Genomic DNA, 22,216 nt, shown 5'->3' with positions numbered 1-22,216 from the left:
AGAGTTGCCAAGCCCAGTTCTAAGGAGCCATCAATTCTACCTTGTAACTGTTCACGACTCGGACTCCAATTGTACCTTCCTGCCATTGTGACATCCTTTGCATTTCACTGTTCCGTGGCAAACCAATGCACAATATCACAGCGGTCAGCTGGCAAAATATTCCCAAACAACAATTCATTTGGTGAAATACTTACACTGTCTTTTTCTTTAATCTGTTTTTCGAGTGCCCGATTGCTGTCGCGTAGCGCCGTTTAATCTGTACCGCTTTCTTGTGTAACAGTTTTCTTCCCTTTTTCCGCGGCCGACAAATCTGACACACCCACATGCCTGTGATGGAAATACAAAATAATGAAGGTTCAACCTGTCAGAAGCCAGCGCTCTGTTATCCATGGAAATGAGTGTTTCACAAGTTAACTGCCCAAAGGGCCACCAAAAAAGGACTGCTTCCAGAGAAGTGTGCCATGAGTATATGCACGCTAAGACCATGACTGTAGGTCCCGCAGTGGACTCATCAGTCGCCTGAGAACTCATTTTTAATGTGGAAGCAAGTCATCCTCGGTTCCGAGGGACTGCCTGAGGAGAAGGATTTGGGTGCAGCACTACTTTATAGCTATCCAACCTGGTACTTTTTACATAACGCAGAACACCTATGGTGAAGAAAGGCCTTGCATTTATACAGCGCCTTTCACACCCTCAGGACCCCCCCAAAGTGCTTCACAGCCAATGAATTACCTTTAAAATCTAGTCATTTTATTTTTGTAAACCAACTCAACAATCAGTTTGCAAAAGCAAAATACTGCGGATGCGGGAAATCTGAAATAGAAACAAAAAACAACATAAAAGTAAGAACCAGAGGCGACAGGAGGAAAAAATCTTTTTTATGCAACGAGTGGTTAGGATTTGGAACGCACTGCCTGATAGGGCGGTGGATACAGATTCAATAGGAGCCTTCAAAAGGGAATGGGATAAATACTGGGAGAAAAAATTGCTGGGATCTGGGGAAAGAGCGGGGAGTGGGACTAACTGGATTGCTCTTCGAAAGAGCCGGCGCAGACTCGATGGGCCGAATGGCCTCCTTCTGTGCTGTACTATTCTATGCCAGGGAAGGTAGGAAACATTTCTCCTTCCCCTGTGATGTGGTAATGGGAGATTTGCCCCAGCTATAAAAAGGGACCCAGGACCCAAGCTCAGCCTCTTGTGAAATGCAGATTCTGCGCATCAGATGTCACTTTAGCTACCGCTAGGACAAGAGAGGATTAAACCTGAACCAGCGAGTGCTTTCGAGGGCTTGTTCCAGGGGACAGCTGTGCTTTTCCAGATCATGCACACCACTGAACTAACCAAGTGTTGAGCACCGGTGCTCCCGTCAGTCTGATGTCAATATGAGCCTGCTCATATACATGCAGTACTGCACCAGGGGATGCGTGGTAGCGTCCTTTTAGCTTCTGACAGGCCACCTGACTGAGGATGGCAAGTAGAATTAGTCTTCTGTCGACGTGGATCTGAGTATCTGCAGGCCAGCACTAATCTTTTATGAGTTACTTGTCCATTTTCAGTCACTGGCAACGTTCAGTCCAATTAATAAACACCACCAGACATTTTACAGGAAACTTTGGTTTATCCGGAGGTTGTATGTCCAGAATGCTCGATCTAACGGCAAAAATCAGGAGCCGTTTTCTGTAAGTTTTTTTAGATCTCGTTCTTTCTTTTTTTCCCAGTCAGCCACTGCAAGGTCTGTAGCTATAGCAACAGCTTCAGCTAGAGACGCTTGCAGCTGCAGCCGACTCTTTAAAGCTGTTGCTAAGCAACAGTGTTTGTTGTCAGATATGGAGATGAAAACCTCCGTATGCTTCAACAATAACTTTGTATGTCCGGCAGTTTTGATAGATCAGCAACACGCCGGTCCCGTCGCTGCCGGATATCACAAAGTTTCCTGTATAACCTCAGAGGGTTAATCAGAACAGCTGATAAACAATGAGAGAATAATGGACAACACAGAGTGACTGTCAGGCAGTTGTTGAATTGATGGGTTCAAGTCGCTGAAGGTAAGCATGCAGGTGCAGCAGGCGGTTAAGAAGGCAAATGGTATGTTGGCCTTCGTAGCGAGAGGGTTTGAGTACAGGAACAAGGATGTCTTGCTGCAGTTGTACAGGGCCTTGGTGAGACCACATCTTGAGTATTGTGTGCAGTTTTGGTCGCCTTATCTGAGGAAGGATGTTCTTGCCATGGAGGGAGTTCAGCGAAGATTCACCAGGCTGATACCTGGGATGGCAGGAATGACATATGAGGAGAGATTGGGCTTATACTCGCTGGAGTTTAGAAGAATGAGAGGGGATCTCATTGAAACTTATAAAATTCTGACAGGACTGGACAGACCAGACACAGGAAGGATGTTCCCGATGGTCAGGGAGTCCAGAACCAGGGGTCACAGTCTAAGGATAAGGGGTAAGCCATTTAGAACAGAAATGAGGAGGAATTTCTTCACCCAGAGAGTGGTGAACCTGTGGAATTCTCTACCACAGAAAGCAGTAGAGGCCAATTCATTAAATATATTCAAGAAGGAGTTGGATATATTTCTTAAGGCTAATGGGATCAAGGGATATGGGGAGAAGGCAGGGACAGGGTACTGAATTGGGATGATCAGCCATGATCTCATTGAATGGCGGAGCAGGCTCGAGGGGCCGAATGGCCTACTCCTGCTCCTATCTTCTATGTTTCTATGTAAGTCAAGTTATAAACAAGTGGATTTGACCAATTACCTGAAGCCCCAAATTACATTACTGCAATCATTTGGTTACTTTTTGCAAACTATATCAGAAATGTTATGATTTTATTTTTCCAATTTGTTCCTGGGATATAGGCGTCACCGGCAAGGCCAGCATTTATTGCCCATCCCTAATTGCCCTCGAGATGGTGGCGGTGAGCCGCCTTCTTGAATACAACTGTGTGGCTTGCTGGGCCATTTCAGAGGGCAGTTAAGAGTCAACCACATTGCGGTGGGTCTGGAGTCACATGTATCACCAGGCAAGGACGGCAAATTTCCTTCTCTAACGGACATTAGTGAGCCAGATGGGTTTTTGCAACAATCTGGTAGTTTCATGGTCACCATTACTGATGCTAGCTTTTTAATTCCAGATTTATTTAATTGATTTTAAATTCCACAGACATCTGAACTCACTTCTCCAGATCATTAGTCCAGGCCTCTGGATTACTGGTCCAGTAACATAGCCACTATGCTACCGTACCTGTGGTATTCTACTACATTGCAACAGTAACATAGTAGAGGAAACTTTCGATTTACCGGCACCTAAATAACCGGAAATCTCGGTTAACCGGCAAAATTCAGGAGTAGGTTCAGGTAAGTTTTACTTCATATTACTTGCCTTCCTCGATCTGTTGCTGTGCAATTGGGTGTGGCTGCAGCTGTTGCTAAGCTACAGATACGCTTGGAACTTGTGGCCATTGTTCTGCACCTGTTGCTAAGGAACAGGGTTTGTTGCTTTATACGGAGCTCTCAGCTCTCCGTATCTTTTACTATAGCTCTTGGTTATCCGGAATTTTTGATGAACTGGCACCACGTCGGTCCCGTCGGTGCCGGATAAAAAAAAGTTTCCTGTAAGAGTTTCAGCCAAGAGCTTCGGTTCATAGTATTCCCTTGGTGCATTTCTAATAACCCTGAATCCCATTTGTTGACGAAAACCTGTCTCGTTCCTTGATCTACCACCGTGCCAGTATTCTGTTCCACCTACGCTTTCGGTAAACAAAAAAGTTGCTCCTGCATTTCCTATTTTCTTTTGTAAATTTATAAATATGCTCCCTTGTGCTTAAATTCTGTACACAACAGAAAAGCCTACTTGGATGCAACTTGTCCAAACCTTTCTGACACCATTTTGTTCCTGCGGCAGCTCTGAGTCATCCATATTGCTGATGCGTGAGGAAGTAACGGCGACGCTATTGACGCAACTTTAGAACGGAGATATGGGGGGGCAATTTTAACTGAAGCCGCCCGTCGGGAAACTGACGCGATCGGGTGCAATGCGGGTTTAACACCCCGTTCGATCTTACTCTCCATTGAAGTTCCACCTGATCCCCTGGGTTTCCCGCCTGACGACTTAGGCCTGGGTATCCTGCCTGACGAGTTAGGTTCAAATTGCCCCCGTCATTACTGCAGGAAATTCAAAAGCCATATTGCATTTCCCTTTCTCAAATGTCACAGGGGAAGCAATATTTACAGGCATGACATACCAACCAAATTAAACCCCAGAAGTATAGAAAAGGAGCATAACCAAATGTACAATGCACCCAAGAAGATGGGTACAACAAAACCACATTACCAAATTAAATTACAACAATTTGACAGCATTTTAAATCTGACGGAGATGTCCTAAAACATGCAGTCCTATGCTCTTGTAACCAAAGTCAAGGGCTGCACTATGCTGCTGTTCAATGCTGTGTCTAATTTGTTTAAGAAATACTTCGAAGGTGTTTAATTGTGGGTGCTGCATTTTACAGGAACCTGCAGTCAGTTAGCGAGACTTCTATTTGGTACTGGGAGGGGTGGGGGAAGGGGAAACAGCTCCTCTTTTCACCAGCAAACAAAACCGTTTCAATTTGTTAACAATCACAATACTTCAACAGTTTTGGAACACTGAATCATTTGTTCACATTCAGAATAATGTGGTTTTTTTGCACAAAATTACTTTCTGTGGGAGAAGAGCTGCAGAAAATTACTGGGAAAACCCCCCAAGGATAAGGCTGGGAATTCACCATGAGGAGATTCTTGTTCTGGGCCCTATGCCGCACTATTTAATGAACTGTCTTTCATCAGCGAGAAGAATTCTTACCTTTCGGCATCCTGGTGAGTGGTGGGTCGCAGCACTCCATGTGAAACCCTCGATCACACGAATCACAGAACAACATGTTATCCTACAGAGAAAGGAGCGGTAAAGATCATTATTAATCTTTTATGATTTTTCAAATGATACTGAAGAAGTAACAGATCACAAAACAGTAGCTACTCACTGCCACAGAGGCACAAATATACCACAATGTCCCGTGTGTGGATTCAAGATCCCTCTTCAACATGCAGCCAATGTAAACTATTTTCTTTGTAATTCATTGGACACTGCGCGTATATAGCTCCCATAAGCAGCCAAGTAAAGCGGTACCCCTGCTTTGTGTTATCGGGTTGGCTCATTTAGATTTAGAATTCAAAGTAATACAGGAAACTTTTTTATCCGGCACCGATGGGACCGGCGTGGTGCCGGTTTATCAAAAAGTCCGGATTACAGAGAGGTATAATTACTAAGGTACGAGAGCCCCATACACGGCCACAGATCCAGGCGTCCCTGTTGCATAGCAACAGGTGCAGGAACCCCGGTTACACGGCCACAGATCCAGGCGTCCCTGTTGCATAGCAACAGGTGCAGGAACCCCGGTTACACGGCCACAGATCCAGGAACGGCCACTAATATCAAGTAAAACTTACCTGAACCTACTCCTGAATTTTGCCGGTTAATGGAGATTTCCGGTTATTTAGGTGCCGGTAAAAAGAGAGTTTCCTGTATATTGTAATAGATTGTCAGCTTATAAACCACAAAGCATTCGGGCAGCCTCAGGCAACATCCATATTGCAGCCTAAAAACAATAATGTTAGAACACAACATAAGAAATAGGAGCAGGATAGGCCATTCGGCCCCTCGAGCCTGCTCCGCCATTCAATAAGATCATGGCTGATCTGATCTTGGCCTCAACTCCACTTTTCTGCCTGTTCCCCGTAACCCTCGACTCCCCTGTAGCTCAAAAATCAGCCTTGATAATATATTCACTGACCCAGCCTCCACAGCTCTCTGGGGTAGAGAATTCCACAGATTCACGACCCTCTGAGTGAAGAAATTCCTCCTCATCTCCGTCTTAAATGGGCGACCCCTTATTCTGAAACTATGCCCCCTAGTTCTAGATTTCCCCACGAGGGGAAACATCCTCTCAGCATCTACCCTGTCAAGCCCCCTCAGAATCTTACATGTTTCAATAAGATCACCTTTCATCTGAACTCCAATGAGTATAGGCCCAACCTGCTCAACCTTTCTTCATAAGACAACCCCTTCATCCCAGGAATCAACCGAGTGAACCTCCTCTGAACTGCCTCCAATGCAAGTATACCCCTCCTTAAATAAGGAGACCAAAACTGTACTCCAGGTGTGGTCTCACCAACACCCTGTACAGTTGTAGCAAGACTTCCCTATTTTTATACTCAATCCCCCTTGCAATAAAGGCCAACATTCCATTTGCCTTCCTAATTACTTATTCTATCTGCATGCTAACTTTTTGTGTTTCATGTACGAGGACACCCAGATCCCTCTGTACAGCAGCATTCTGTAGTCTACCTCTATTTAAATAATATTTTACTTTTCTATTCTTCCTACCAAAGTGGATAACCTCACATTTTCCCACATTATACTCCATCTGCCAAATTTTTGCCCTCACTCAACCTATCGATATCCCTTTGCAGACTCTGTGACCTCCTCACAACTTGCTTTCCCACCTATCTTTGTATCGTCAGCAAATGTGGCTACAGTACACTCGGTCCCTTCATCCAAATCATTAATATAGATTGTAAATAGTTGAGGCCCCAGCACTGATCCCTGTGGTACCCTACTCGTTACAGTTTGCCAACTTGAAAATGGCCCATTTATCCCAACTCTCTGTTTTCTGTTAGTTAGCCAATCCTCTATCCATGCTAATATATTACCCCCAACACGATGAGCTCTTATCTTGTGCAAGTAACCTTTTATGTGGCATCTTATCAAATGCCTTTTGGAAATCCAAATACACTACATCTACTGGTTCCCCTTTATCCACCCTGCTTGTTACATCCTCAAAGGACTCTAGCAAATTTGTCAAACACGATTTCCCTTTCATAAAACCATGTTGATGCTGCTTGATTGTATTCTGATTTTCTAAATGTCCTGCTACTACTTCCTTAATAATGGATTCCAGCATTTTCCCAATGACAGATGTTGGGCTAACTGGCCTATAGTTTCCTGTTTTCTGTCTCCTTTCTTTCTTGAATGGGGGTGTTACATTTGCGGGACTTGTTAGCCTTTAGTCCCATTAGTTTGTCTAGTACTTTTTCTCTAGTGATTGTTTTAAGTTCCTCCCTCCCTTTTGCCCCTTGATTTTCCACTATTATTGGGATGCTTTTAGTGTCTTCTACTGTGAAGACAGATGCAAAATATTTGTTCACAGTCTCTGCCATTTCCTTGTGTCCCATTAATTCCCCAGTCTCATCCTCTAGGGACCAATGTTTACTTTAGTTACTCTCTTCCTGTCGAAGCTTACTGTCTGTTTTTATATTTCTTGCTAGTTTACTCTCAATATATTTTCTCCCTCTTTATTTTTTTTTAGTCATCCTTTGCAAGTTTCTAAAAATGTCCCAATCTTCTGCCCTACCACTAATCTTTGCAACATTGTATGCCTTTTCTTTCAATTTCATACCCTCCTTAACTTCCTTAGTAAGCCACGGATGGTTCACCCTTCTCGTAGAGTCTTTCTCACTGGAATATATCTTTGTTGAGTTATAAAATATCTCCTTAAAAGTTTGCCACTGCTTATCTACCATCTTACCTTTTAATCTACTTTCCCAGTCCACTTTAGCCAATTCTGTCTTCATACCTTTGCAATTGCCTTTATTTAAGTTTAAGACACTAGTTTCAGATCCAAGTTTCTCACTAGTTTCAGACCCAAGTTAGCAGCATATAAAACAGAGCCTCCAGGAGGAAATTACAAACAAGCTCAACAACTATCATCACAACTATTACACAATTACAGGAAACTCTTCTTTTATCCGGCACCAACGGGACCGGCGTGGTGCCGGTTTATCAAAAAGTCCGGATTACAGAGAGGTATAGTAAAAGGTACGAGAGCTCCGTACACAGCAACAAATCCAGGCTTCCCTGTTGCTTAGCAACAGGTGCAGGAACTCCGACCACAAGATCCAAGCGTCCCTGTTGCTTAGCAACAGGTGCAGGAACCCGGCCACAGATCCAGGAACGGCCACTAATATGAAGTAAAACTTACCTGAACCTACTCCTGAATTTTGCCGGTTAACAGAGATTTCCGGTTATTTAGGTGCCGGATAAAAAAAGAGTTTCCTGTAGTTCACTCTTCAACCAGCATAGCCCTGTACTCTGGAACTCCCTTTCTCCCACCCCCAAACCCTGATATATCTCAACCTCACCTTCAAAAGTCTTACTATGTTCAAGGGTGCTATATAAATGCAAGTTGTCATTTTTAGAAGTCGACAACAACGACAACTTGCATTTATAAAGCACCTATAACATAGTAAACCGTCCCACGGCACTTCACAGGAGCGATTATCAAACAAAATTTGACGCAGAGCTACATAAGGAGATATTAGGACAAGTGACCAAAAGCTTGGTCAAAGACATAGGCTTTAAGGAGTGTCTTAAAGGAAGAGAGAGAGGTTGAAGAACATCAGAAATAGGAGCAGGAGTCGGCCATACGGCCCCTCGAGCCTGCTCCGCCATTCAATAAGATCATGGCTGATCTTCGACCTCAACTCCACTTTCCCGCCCGATCTCCATATCCCTTGATTCCCCTAGAGTCCAAAAATCTATCTCAGTCTTGAATATACTCAACGATTTAGCATCCACAGCCCTCTGGGGTAGGGAATTCCAAAGCTTCACAACCCTCTGAGTGAAGAAATTTCCCCTCATCTTAGTCTTAAAAGGCCGACCCCTTATCCTGAGACTATGCCCCCTAGTTCTAGACTCTCCAGCCAGGGGAAGCAACCTCTCAGCATCTACGCTGTCAATCCCCCTCAGAATCTTGTGTGTTTCAATGAGATCACCTCTCATTCTTCTAAACTCCAGAGAGTATAGGCCCATTCTACACAATCTCTCCTCATAGGACAACCCTCTCATCCCAGGAATCACTCTAGTGAACCTTCGTTGCACCGCCTCCAAGGCATGCATGTCCTTCCTTAGATAAGGAGACCAAAACTGTGCACAGTACTCCAGGTGTGGTCTCACCAAGACCCTGTACAATTGTAGCAAGGGAGGAAATTCCAGAGCTTAGGGCCTAAGCAGCTAAAGACACAGCCGCCAATGGTGGAGCGGTTAAAGTCAAGGATGCACAAGGCCAGAATTGGAAGAGAGCAGAGATCGCGGAGGGTTGTAGGGCTGGAGGAGGTTACAGAGACAGAGAGAGGCGAAGCCATGAAGGGATTTGAAACCAAGGATGAAAATTTTAAAATCGAGGCGTTGCCGGAGCAGGAGCCAATGCAGGTCAGTGAACATGGGTGAAGGGTGAACGGGACTTGACGCGAGTTAGGACACGGGGCAGCAGAGTTTTGGATGAGCTCAAGTTTACGGAGGGTGCAAGGTGGGAGGCCGGCCCGGAGTGCGTTGGAATAGTGGAGCCTGGAGGTAACAGCAGCATGGATGAGGGTTTCAGCGGTAGATGAGCTGACACTCCAACCCTATCTTTCCGACACCTCCCAAATTCCTCCAACTACTTCTCAGCATCTGACCCCCACCACCCCAAGTCCCTCCCACCGTGACACATTTTAGGAGGACATCACGCGGGCCCCACTTCAGACCAAGATTCAACATTTTTAGGAGATGGGAGAAAAAGTTTAAGAGCTTTTTCTTTAAATAAAGATTGCAGTTGAAGGAATGAATGTTCTTGAACTATCCAACAGAAAATCTACATTATACATTATGCTCCTAATTGCTTATAATCCTGTTCCACAATTCCAATACAGGAAACTTTCGATTAACCGGCCCCTAAATAACCGGAATGCTCTATCCACCGGCAAAATTCAGGAGTCGGTTCAGGTAACTTTTTTTTAACTTTTATTACTCCATTTGTTGCTGTGCAAGGGTGTAGCTGAAGCTGTTGCTAAGCTACAGAGACGCTTGCAACTTGTGCCCGTTGTTTTGAAGCTGTGCAGGGTTTGTTGCTTTATACGGAGCTCTGAGCTCCGTATCTTTTACTATAGCGTTCGGTTATCCGGAATTGTTGATGAACCGGCACCACGTCGGTCCCGTCCGTGCCGGATACCAGAAAGTTTCCTGTATATAATTCTGATATACTGTTTGATGCTGGTTTTAATTGTGATCATTTTATTGAATGTATAGTATATGTATTATTAAAAAAGAATGGATGGTAGAGAACAAAACATTGCAGCTTAATCACTCTGATAGTTTAGCCTATCACCTGAAACCCCTGACTGAATTTCTGACTTGTTAAGCACTCTTAGACACCTAGTATTCTACACCTTGTTCTATTTTTGATTCTGGTGCAGTCCCCACAAGGTAAAACCATTGCCCTTGAGGACCATGATAATTAGAGCTGGAGTAAAGGCTCAAAGCCTCGATGCTTAACTCACTTTACCAGATTTCGAAGCTAAAAATTCACTTTAATTCCCTTGCAATACTCTGTACCTCCAGACAGCTGCCATTTCAATCCCTTAAGGGTCATCACTTTGATTCAAACTAGTTTCCAAGGCTTAAAAAACCACACAGATCAACCTTTAAAATGCCAAGAAAAGGTGTGACATCTCTAATGCTAATCGATATAAAGTAAACCGAGTTGGCATAAGCCTACTGTAATAAAACCTTAATACTTGGATCACAGGCTTATTACCACAACAAGTGACTGTGCATCAGAACGTCTTGATAAAGTGATCAATAATTCCTGACAAAGTATTAAATACATGTTGGCCTTGAGTGCACCACATATAGGAGAGTGAACAGCTAAGTACACTGTGGTACAAAGCCAATTACTCAATTAAATGAGGAGGGAAAAGGAACAAACTAATATATTGAGAAGGCAGATAAGTGGAATTGAGCTATGAAAAAGGATGAGCTTATTGGGCTTAATGGCCTCTTGCTGCTCTAAAAAGTTATGGGGTGAATTGTTCTGATCATTCACACTGTCCTGAGCTGCTGCCAGACCTGAACAGAGATGTTACCAGGTGTATTTAGTGCATTGGTACCAATATACTATAGGGAAAATAGCAAGGCAATCTGTTTTAATGTTGCACAATAAGCTTCTTGTTTTAAATTCTGAATTCAAATTTCTTCCACTACTATCAGCACCAGTGACATACCTACAACCACCAACACCTAGCCTCCGTGTCATACTCAAAATACACTGAGGACACAATCCAAGTTTTTAAAAATTTGTTTATGGGATGTGGGCATCACTGGCAAGGCCAGCATTTATTGCCCATCCCTCATTGCCCTTGAGAAGGTGGTGGTGAGCCACCTTCTTGAACTGCTGCAGTCCGTGTGGTGAAGGTACTCCCACAGTGCTGTCAGGGAGGGACTTCCAGGATTTTGACCCAGCGACGATGAAAGAACGGCGATATATTTCCAGGTCAGGATGGTGTGTGGCTTGGAGGGGAACTTGGAGGTGGCGGTGTTCCCATGCACCTGCTGCCCTTGTCCTTCTAGGTGGAAGAGGTCACGGGTTTGGGAGGTGTGTCGAAAAAGCTTTGGCGTGTTGCTGCAGTGCATCTTGTAGATGGTCCACACTGCAGCCACGGTGCGCCGGTGGTGGAGGGAGTGAATGTTTAAGGTGGTGGATGGGGTGCCAATCAAGCGGGCTGCTTTGTCCTGGATGGTGTTGAGCTTCTTGAGTGTTGTTGGAGCTGCACTCATCCAGACAAGTGGAGAGTATTCCATCACACTCCTGACTTGTGCCTTGTAGATGGGGGAAAGGCTTTGGGGAGTCAGGAGGTGAGACACTCGCCGCAGAATACCTAGCCTCTGACCTGAAGGGACAAAGTCTGAGTGCTTTCAAGCGTTGTTGAGTGCTTTTCACAGTCAAGTGAACAAAGTACAGGAAACTTTCGATTAACCGGCCCCTAAATAACCGGAACGCTTTATCCACCGGCAAAATTCAGGAGTCGGTTCAGGTAACTTTTTTTTGCTTTTAGTTACTTTTTTTTACTCCATTTGTTGCTGTGCAAGGGTGTAGCTGAAGCTGTTGCTAAGCAACTGGGTTTGTTGCTTTATACGGAGCTCTGAGCTCCGTATCTTTTACTATAGCGTTCAGTTATCCGGAATTGTTGATGAACCGGCACCACGTCGGTCCCGTCCGTGCCGGATACCAGAAAGTTTCCTGTACAACACTTTGCACACCCCCCCATTACATTTTACTGAAATCCTAACACTACTCAATTAGTCTTTTTTAAAGTCTGTAGATCATTTTTCTTTAAATTTAACAGAAAAAGATCTGCATAACTTGTACAACAGTAAACCTGAACACAGCAGATGATGAGCAAAATAAGTGGAAGAGCAACAAAGATAGTAATGACATAGGATCTGAAAGTAGCTGGTGCTATTCACTAGTTCTACAGCAAGGCAAGGTAATAAGTACGGGGTACATAATGGAGTCTGACACTTCAGTGCAGCACTGTGAATGGTGTTGTCTTTCAGGTGAGGCATTAAACCGAGACCCTCTCTACCTGTTCAGGTGGATAGAAGAGGCCAGGGAACTATCTGAAGGAAAGCAGGAAATTCTGCTTGTGTTCTGTCCAACATCCTTTCCTCAATTAAGACAAACAAAAACAGATTAATTGATCATTCATCTCATGGCTATTTGTGGGATTTAGTTGGCAAAATGGCAGCTGTGTTTGCCTAAACACAATCATTGCACTCCACATTAATTCATTGTATGTGAAGTACTTTAGGACATCCGTGCAAAACATGATAAGGTACTACATAAAAGCAAGTTCATTCTTTCTTACTGTATACGCTGCTCACGATGCGGTCTCCTCTACATTGGGGAGACTAAACGCAGATTGGGCGACCGCTTTGCGGAACACCTCCGTTCAGTCCGTACGGGTGACCCTGAGCTTCCGGTCGCCTGCCACTTTAATTCACCGCTTCACTCCCACTCTGATCTCTCTGTCCTCGGCCTATTGCATTGTTCCAATGAAGCTCAACGTAAGCTCGAGGAACAGCACCTCATCTTTCGATTGGGCACTTTGCAGCCTGCCGGACTCAACATTGAGTTCAACAATTTCAGATAATTATCCCTGCCCCCATTTTTCATGCAGTATGATTTTTGCCATTCCCATTTGCAACATTTTATCTTTCCTGCCTCTTACAAAAGTACAGGATGCTCTTTCTACTCCTTCCTCCCCTCCTAACCCCCCCGACCCCGTCTCTGCACCTGCTTAATATCCGTTACATCTCCAGCTTTTTCCAGTTCTGATGAAGGGTCCCAGACCTGAAACGTTAGCTCTGTTTCTCTCTCCACGGATGCTGCCTGGCCTGCTGAGTATTTCCAGCATTTTCTGTTGTTATTTCATTCTTTCTTGATTGCTTATTACAAAAGATTAGTGATGGGTTTTACTCAACGCAAGGAAATCTGATAAACAGCAACACAGGGGAGCCCCCATGAACAGTGCCAACTCTGCAGCAACTTTCTCCACTTCTTTTTTTGGGCAAACTTTTCAGGGATTTTCTCTCATACAGACTGAAGGGCTACTTACAGCATTTTTCCCCTGGTCCCGACAGGTGCTGCACGTCTTGCATTCAATACACTGCCATCGTAAGGCCTTCACACGAGCCGTTAGTTCCGGAGAGAACTTCAAACAGGACGGGTGACCTGGAAACAGAGCAGAGCTGAAGTTCAGTCTGTGGCCATATTATTCACTGCATGCACACACGGCCGCCACGCGCAAGGACGTGCATCATCGCAAGCTATTCAAAATAGAGGTTGTTACCCCAATTTTATGGATGGGTAGCAAGTGCTGCCCTTTGCAATGTGAATACAAAGAAACAAGAGGAGAAAAGGAAAAGCAAGAATCCTCACGATGTTACGAGCATAAGGTTTTATTTTGAACACTTGGAATTGCCCCTGAACTTTGAAAGGGCCAAGTCACATCAACATCAATATATAAATATGCTGGCAGAACTCCCACGGCATAGCTCACAGTAGTCTGGGGTCCGCAGCACAGCTGTAATGTTCAGCTGTTAACCTGGCTTGTCCCTTTAAGGGCACTGCTCAAGTCCTCCCTGTGTGGAAGTCATCCCAATGGACAAATCCAACTACAGGAAACTTTGTGATATCCGGCACCGACGGGACCGAGCTGTTGCCGTCCCATCAAAACTGCCGGACAAACCAGCGCTAATGTTAAAACATACGGAGCTTTTGAGCTCCGTATCTAGCAACAAACCCTGTCAGCTTCTAAACAGTCGGCTGTAGCTTGCAAGCGTCTCTGTAGCTAAGCAACAGCTTCAGCTAGACCTTGCAGAGCCTGACTGGTGAAAAAAAAGCAACGAAAAGGAAAAAAACTTACTGAACCGACTCCTGAATTTTGCCGGTGGATCGAGCATTCCGGACAGTTAACCTCCGGATAAACCAAAGTTTCCTGTAACTGTGACTGCTTGTAAACTGTGGAGGTGAGAGGACCATTGTACACTCTTATAAGTTCCAGGTCCATGACTGGCGTTCTTTTTCATGTTTTAAGGCTGGTTTACAGCAGTAATGAAGTGCGACAGACGTGTGCTAGAAGCAACACTTAAGTGTAGATACCAGTGGATCTTCTGTGGCTTTACTCACAGTGGACATGTTTTAAGCCAATTAGTGTATTATCAAGGCCAATGATTTATGATAACTGAAATTGTTTCTATTACCAAGTGTGATGGGAGTGTATTTTCAGGTTTAAATGATGTGATTGTGTCCACATTTTAATGGAAATTGTAACTCAGCGGCGATGATTATTGTTAAGTTTGTCTGATTATATGCCTTGCCTTTTTTAAGCCCAGGGTCCAAAGAAAGATAATAGGAAAGGTGCTCCTGGCAACATGTAGGCTGCATGTCAAAGTATTGAGGAGCGGCGGGGGTTTATAGGGCTGGGGTGGTGCTCTGGGGGGTGTAGGAGTAGCGGGAAAGAGCTGATGAGATGTGGGGGCACTGGATAGTATCAGTGTGCAGGCCATTGGGTGTTGGATGTTGAAATACTGGGGGGGGCGGTGTTACCCTGTGGGTCGAAACAATGGAAGAGACTCTGTGGCGTGCCACAGAGAGAAGCACTGCAGCTGCCAGCTATTTCTTCCAATCATACACTAAGGTAGGCAGTGCACACTTCCCCGTGACACCACAGTAACTATTGTGAAGCACTGCCACAGAAGAACAAAAATACTGGCTGCAGCACCAACGATGTCGTTCCCAGTGAGAGGCAGGAAATCTCTCCTTGTTGCTTGCAAAAGTAGTGAAATAAAAACAGGACAATCCAAAAGGACAAAAAACACCTGAAAGATCTCTTTAAAGCCTAATTTATTTTGAATCTGTCCAAACAGAGCAGCAATTAAAGCGTTCAGCAGCTTCAACCTTTGGCTCCCAGCAACAGAAATGCGGCGCTGCTTTAATTTCAGGTTCCTTTTGAGGGAGCAACATAAACTGTGGCACCATTATTTGAATTAGGGCTGCACCGACCAACAAGACTGAAGTTGGGGAAAAATGTTTCATAAGGAAACAGAAATATTAGTAGCGTAAGTTGATGTTGGTTCGAAAAAACAGAGAGCTATGGCGGGGGTGGACAACTGGCATCTCAAGAGCCGCACACAGATCCCTGTAGCTGAAATATGGCTCTCTGAACGCGGTTATAGCTGCAATGTGAGTCACACAAAATAACAAAGGGCCCAATCAAGCAGAACAAAACAGCAGCCTTCCTTGTATTCCGAGACCCAGCTAATAAATTAGATGTGCCTTGCGTCTAAGCATGCACTTCCTATTTGCCACATTCACTTCCTGTGTCCCTATTTTTTCACGCCTGGATAATGCAAAGAATCAGTTTTAAACTACAGCAGCCACACCTGGGTGTAAACACATAGAAGTGCTTTTAAATTGAGGCAATACCATTATTACAGTACTTGCCAGCCAATGCTCCAAACATTGTCGCTCTGCTCCAGCCACAGCTCAAATGTATTACTGTCACATTTTATCTCCTTTTATTCAATTCGATTGAAGATTCATTCAAGGGATGCCCATCAGCTCTCGGGCTGCAATTCCCCATTCCAGCTCCTCACTGCTGGCCAGACTGGTTTGAACCTTCCTGCTCCAGTCTCATATCTTTGCCATCCACGCTGTCTTACTGTCCCTGTCCTGGTTCCCAATGGTCATTCGTTTCTCCTGACTAGTTCCATAGAAACATAGAAGATAGGAGCAGGGGTAGGCCATTCGGCCCCTCGAGCCTGCTCCGCCATTTAATGAGATCATGGCTGATCATCCAAATTCAGTACCCTGTCCCCGCTTTCTCCCCATATCCCTTTAGCCTTAAGAAATATATCTAACTCCTTCTTGTTGAATTGGCCTCAACTGCCTTCTGTGGTAGAGAATTCCACAGGTTCACCACTCTCTGGGTGAAGAAAGTCCTCCTCATCTCAGTCCTAAATGGCTTACCCCTTATCCTTAGACTGTGACCCCTGGTTCTGGACTCCCCGGCCATCGGGAACATCCTTCCTGCATAGAGTCTGTCTAGGCCTGTTAGAATTTTATAAGTTTCAATGAGATCCCCTCTCATTCTTCTAAACTCCAGCGAATATAAGCCCAATCGACCCAATCTCTCCTCATACGTCATTCCTGCCATCCCAGGTATTAGTCCGAGCACTAATCCAGGAACCAGGACTTTTGCTTACAATTCCGTGTCATCCAGAAATTCTAAACTGGTCGAGAACAGTTCTACAAAATGACATAGACCTAGCTCTTGTGATAGAAATAAAACCAATATTCAGGTAGGGAAGTATCAGTGTTTATTCAGCTGCCTGAACCACTATCTTTGGTCCCAGAGGACTATAATTTGGGGAGAGGGGAAAAAAAACAGAATAGGCTGAAGTTATGAACATAATTGGGTCTGTCTTTTGGAGTAAGTAGAGCCAACTTTGGAAAACAGGACTTTCTAATCTATACCCATCGTTGCGACATGCAGCCGCATCTCTGTTCATATTAGTGAGAACTTGTTTTTATTCACCAACAACTATGGCTTGAATGTGATACCATATCGATTGGGGAGGAGGATGCTCAGCCTTTAGACAGTGAACTGGTCTGGGCTTGGCAATGGTTTAAATGGGAAAAAAAGTGCATCTACCACCACAAGCCCAAACCTTCAAAGCTACCGGCCTCTGCAGCAGACAGGCAGTGTTACCCCGACTAAAAGGCAGCATTCGACTTTAGTAGACTCCGAGCCACGGCTGCTAACTGTGTAAGACATGGTAATTAGAGCAAGAGAGATATAAGGAACTAGAGAAAGACGGTGGGGGGGGGGGGGGGGGGGGGGAAGAGAGAGGGGGGGTGGAATAGAATGAGAGAGGTTATATTACAACTGGAGAGGAAATTGAGAAAAAGACACAAAGAGACAATGGCCCTGAATTTCCGACCCCCACGGGTGCGTACGCGCCCATAGGGGCCGCGCAAGTGCCGGGTCTAAGCGTGTGAAGCGCATGCGTTGAAACCCGGAACTTGTGAGCTGTCAAGAATTCTCTTGACAGATCCAATGCATGCCCAAGAAAAGTGCCTCTGCGGGTGGAGAGTTGCGCTATTTGCTCAACTTCCGCCCGCTGAAAGGCCATAAAATTCTTAGGTCCGGTAAAAACCTGGCGTAAGGCCTGCTTTTACCAGCATAAGAGTTTAAAAAAATAGAAAAATAAGATTTTATCATTCACTTATAAATTAAAAACCCTGTCCAATAAGGTAAGGTTATATTAAGCCCCGTTAAAATATATTTCAAAAAATTAAATTTTTGTTTAACATAACATCAAATACCATTTTAATTAATTTTATATATATATTTTTTTATATATAATTTACTTCAGTGTGTTAGTGCATTTTTTGCAGTCATCCCCATTCATACTTTTGACTGTTCTGTGCGTACGGAGCTGTCAAAAGTATGAAGGGGGATTCACTTCCTCCAGTGGTTGAGCTGGCCCACGTGATCCCAGGGGCGCTTGCGAACCGCCTGCGCCCCGAGGATACGTGGGCCTCTGCACATTTCGAAGAGGCGAGGCCCAGGATCGGAAGCCTCGGGGTCTACGGAACCAGCAGTTAGGTTCGTAGAATTGTTTTCTGATTGGAGGCATCCGTCCGCAGGAAGCCAACGTCTCTCGCTGTTCCCTCAGGTGTCGGATATTCGGGACCAATGTGAGAGACAGAGAGGGAACGAGAGAAAATGAGAAAGAATAGGACACAAAGGGGGACAGAGATACAAAGAGAAAAATGTAAAGAAGGAATGAGAAAGGGAAAGAGGGAATGAGAAAGAGAGAAGAGAAGATGAGGAGCAAAGAGGGGATGAGAAAGAGGAAAAGAGAAAATGAGATACGAAGAGAAGAATAAGTACAAATGAGGGAAAGGGGAAACGGGGAAGTGAGAATATGAAAGGGGATAAGGAGAGAATTGAGAGATCAGGACAGAAGCAATGAGCGATCGGGGTAAATGGGAACATTGGAAAGCGAATGGAAGTGAAGAAGTTGAGGCAGGGACAGAGAGTAATCAAAGAGAAATACAAATCGTCATGTCAACAGTTGGAAACAAAGCATGCCAAAAGCCACATTGATGAGCTAGGATTCAATACTCTTGGCATAATGTACTTGTCAGCTGCCATACGAGTAAAGACAATATTTAAAAATTATAATTTATTTCTCTGGCTTTTGAGCTTTGAAAAGTTAGCTGCCCTTAATCCAAGTGGTAGGCTGGTTCACTCAATCATCTCGTATTATGGGCTCCTGGCACCAACAGGCCAGGTAAACTGGGAGTCCCAGTGATTCTGTTGCTCGGGGACATCATATATACATCTTAGCCCGAGTGCTCCATGGATTCTCAGTATTGTTAAAGCAGATTATTACACAGGACTAGAAAAATCCACACACAGACAATCAAGCTCCAAAAGATCCCTCAGCCAATAACTTGAACTTGCTTTATGAAAATTCAAGCAGTGCGGCTGAAATGATTTAAAGGTTATGAAAAGTTGGGAGGAATACGTACCGCTATTACCGCAGTCTGCACACGAAATGAGCTCCTCCCGTTTCTTTTCCCGATTCTGCTCTTTTGTCCCCAGACAAAACCCACAGATTGGAATTGGCTCTGCGCGGGGCTATTGAAAGAAAGAAAGCACAAGTTTTATTCTCAAGAGCACATCACCCTAGTCAGCCCACATACCATTAGTGCCAATGGAGCGCAAACCTGCCGTTTATAAAGAGATAAATACCGCCAACTAACCCAACGAGGGTCCAAGTAACATTTGCAGAAGAGTCCTGGGGACACCCCCCTGCTCTTGGTGACAGTTGGCATGGGATCTGGATGGCTCACCAAGTGAGGCGGGCAAACTGCCATTTCAGACCGCAGGCTCAGGTTCCACTCCCCTGGTGTGTCAACAGTTTATAAATTCTTAAACAAAGTCCCCAAGTGGGGCTTGAACCCAAGATATCCATCTCAAAAATAACACTGCAGTCAATGATCAAATAATAAGCTGCCTCACTTTATCATTCCTTATCAATTAATTTTGGAGGTCTCTCCATTATAATTCAAAAATCATGTATAAAAAAAAATCAAAATTAATATTTCACTTTGATGCAGTTTTATAAAAGATATAGACAAATTGCAAACTTGGTAAAAATATCAAGAGACACATCATCACGGAGATGGCCAGAGACAGCAGTTAGTAGTTAGCGATGAATGGTGTCAACTGCTAGTTTTCCTTGATGGACACCAGGTCCTAAAACAGCGACCATTTTCACTCTGGCCTTCTGCCACACATGAAATCGTAAAACATTTCAACAGCAACTCTGCAGGCTCCAAATGCTGACTTCAACAGAGCGTAACCCAAAATTGAGTAATTCAGAGCCAGGTTATGGTACGGAGAGAAGCTTAGTCTACAAAGGTGGGCTTATCCTACACATCGATCCCAGTCTCCACCAGTAGGGTTATCGGGATTCAGTCATCTGCCTACTTATTGGTAATCACATTGACATGGATCAATCATTCATGAAAGAAAGACTAATACTGAGGGCCTGCGGGTGGCGCTGTCCAGGGAGAGTATAAATACTCGGGCACGGGCCCAGCTTGCGCAGGACATTCTTAACAGGAACGAGTGAAGGACACAGCTAGACCTCCATGTTGTAAAACAGTTGATTAAAGCTTTGTTTAACGCTTAGACCAAGTGCCTAGTAGTTTTCTTACATCAATATCATTTCCCCCAGTCGTCTCTCATCATCTGCCAATCTGCAGGGAGGGGGATTAAGAATTTAGAGGTTTAGAACAAAGGAACTTGACTGTAATGTTAGTGCTTTGAAAGCAAAGCAATAAAACATGGAATTCTGGAAGACAGGCTCCCAGAAAATTCCAATACTGGCGAGAACAACTTGGGAGAAATGTGCACCACTGCAGACCAGACAGGGATGTCCTCCTCCATGTTCCCTGTTGATGGACGGCTCATGCTGCATTCCACACCCCATCAACTGCTCACTCAGCATCTGGCATTGTGGGCTCTCCTTGAACAGCATTGTTGTTCCTTCCAGCCACTCCGCTGTACCACCCCTACATAATACACCTCTCGAAATAGAAGTTACAGAAGAACTTGCATTTATATAGCACTGTTCACAACATAGAAACATAGAAGATAGGAGCAGGAGTAGGCCATTCGGCCCCTCAAGCCTGTTCCGCCATTCAATGAGATCATGGCTGATCATCCAAATTCAGTACCCTGTCCCTGCTTTCTCCCCATACCCCTTGATCCCTTTAGCCTTAAGAAATATATCTATATATATCTCAAGTACGTCGCAAAGCAGGTTACAGCCAATGAAGTACTTCTGAAGTGTAGTCACTGTGTAACGTAGGAAATGTGGCAGCTACTTTCCACACAGCAAGATCCCGCAAACAGCAATTAAATGAATGAGCAGACGATCTGATTTTTGATGTTGATTGAGGGATAAATGTTGGCCAGGACACGGAAGAGAGCTCCCCTGCTCTTCTTCGAAATAGTGCCGTGAGATCTTTCACACCCACCCGAGAGGACAGACAGGGCCTCGGTTTGAGGCCTCACCCGAAAGACTCCCTCAGGCTGCACTGAAGTACCAGCCTACATTCGGTGCTCGAGTCTCTGGAGTGGGACTTGAACCCACAACCTTCTGACTCAGAGGCTACACTGCTACCACTGAACCAAGGCTGGCACCTTGAGTCAAAGGTCATGTTACTGTTATGGTCATTATACTGCACAGTGAAGTTTACACTCAGTGACCGATGTACACCCCGAACCTGTGTTGCAGCAGCTTTAACGTATGGTATTTGCACGTGTAACTTCCAGCCCTACCCATTTTCGGTCTTTATTTTGATCCCTGTCTATCTTTCCCCTCTTCTGTTGGTCTGTGCACTACCTGCTGTTCTCCCTCTCACCAGCTGCCTCCCTGATTGCTGACGCTCCTCCCAGCTGGTTTCGCACTTTCTACCTGCTCAGCCAATGTCCCACCTGCTCGCTGGACTTTCCCCCCCTATCACAGCCTTTCAACCAATCTTTCAATCTGGTCCGCAGCCTGCCTCATAGCTGTGGGTATCCTGCTGACGTAAACACTGACCCACGCACTAAAAGCCCAACACATTCACACCACAAGATGCAGTAAGCTGTGAGTCATCTGATCTTCATAGGAGGAAGAAAAAAAATATTAAAAGGCGTTAAATCATTTTTTTAAAAGGAAAGGGCTAAAAGAAATATAGACTTAATGTACAAAGACACGGGGATTCACAAAAATATAAATTGTGGTGATGCCTACATAATTTATGTAACTCACATCATTTCTGGATATTTCCATATCCCAACCTGTATCCTTGACACCTATATAGTTAAACGGTATAATGTACGTTAATAATTAATACGGAAGTACCTGTCTCCGACCTCAGTTTCCTCATTTTTCCTTACTCCCAACTATGCACCATGTATACACACAACCAATAGAAGGCAATTTTTTGGGGAGAGTTTTGTGACCTTTCTTAAAGGGGAAGGAAATTCAAAGGCAGAATAAAGGTGATTAAATTTGCTCGGCGGCATTGAGAACCGAGTGCAGCCTCGCTCGCCGCTCTTGTAACATTGGTGACAGGCATTGCCCCATGCGGTTCCATTATAAACAGCAGGTGGGGCAGCTTCAAACCCAGTCAAAGAGCCGTTCTCCAGCTGCCCAAGACCAAAGGG

General features: G+C 44.7%; 1 protein-coding gene across 2 annotated transcripts in view; it reads right to left on the bottom strand.

Moving 5' to 3' along the window:
• LOC147098018 (histone acetyltransferase KAT6A-like) overlaps window positions 1-22,216 on the bottom strand; it is a 198,421-nt gene that overhangs the window by 86,014 nt on the left and 90,191 nt on the right. For both annotated transcript variants that reach the window (XM_085971213.1, XM_085971214.1), the window contains exons 3-6: window positions 19,021-19,129; window positions 13,532-13,647; window positions 4,845-4,926; window positions 195-327 (exon numbers count right to left, since the gene is read on the bottom strand). In XM_085971213.1, coding sequence (XP_085827339.1) covers window positions 195-327; window positions 4,845-4,926; window positions 13,532-13,647; window positions 19,021-19,129 — 440 coding nt within the window. The remainder of the gene's footprint in view (window positions 1-194; window positions 328-4,844; window positions 4,927-13,531; window positions 13,648-19,020; window positions 19,130-22,216) is intronic.

The sequence above is a fragment of the Somniosus microcephalus genome, chromosome 30 (assembly GCF_052327205.1).
Source record: "Somniosus microcephalus isolate GS21.2 chromosome 30, FLI_Smic_1.0, whole genome shotgun sequence".
Classification (NCBI taxonomy): Eukaryota; Metazoa; Chordata; class Chondrichthyes; order Squaliformes; family Somniosidae; genus Somniosus; species Somniosus microcephalus.
The sequence above is the reverse complement of the archived record's forward strand: the minus strand, read 5'-3'. Positions and strand labels throughout refer to the sequence as shown.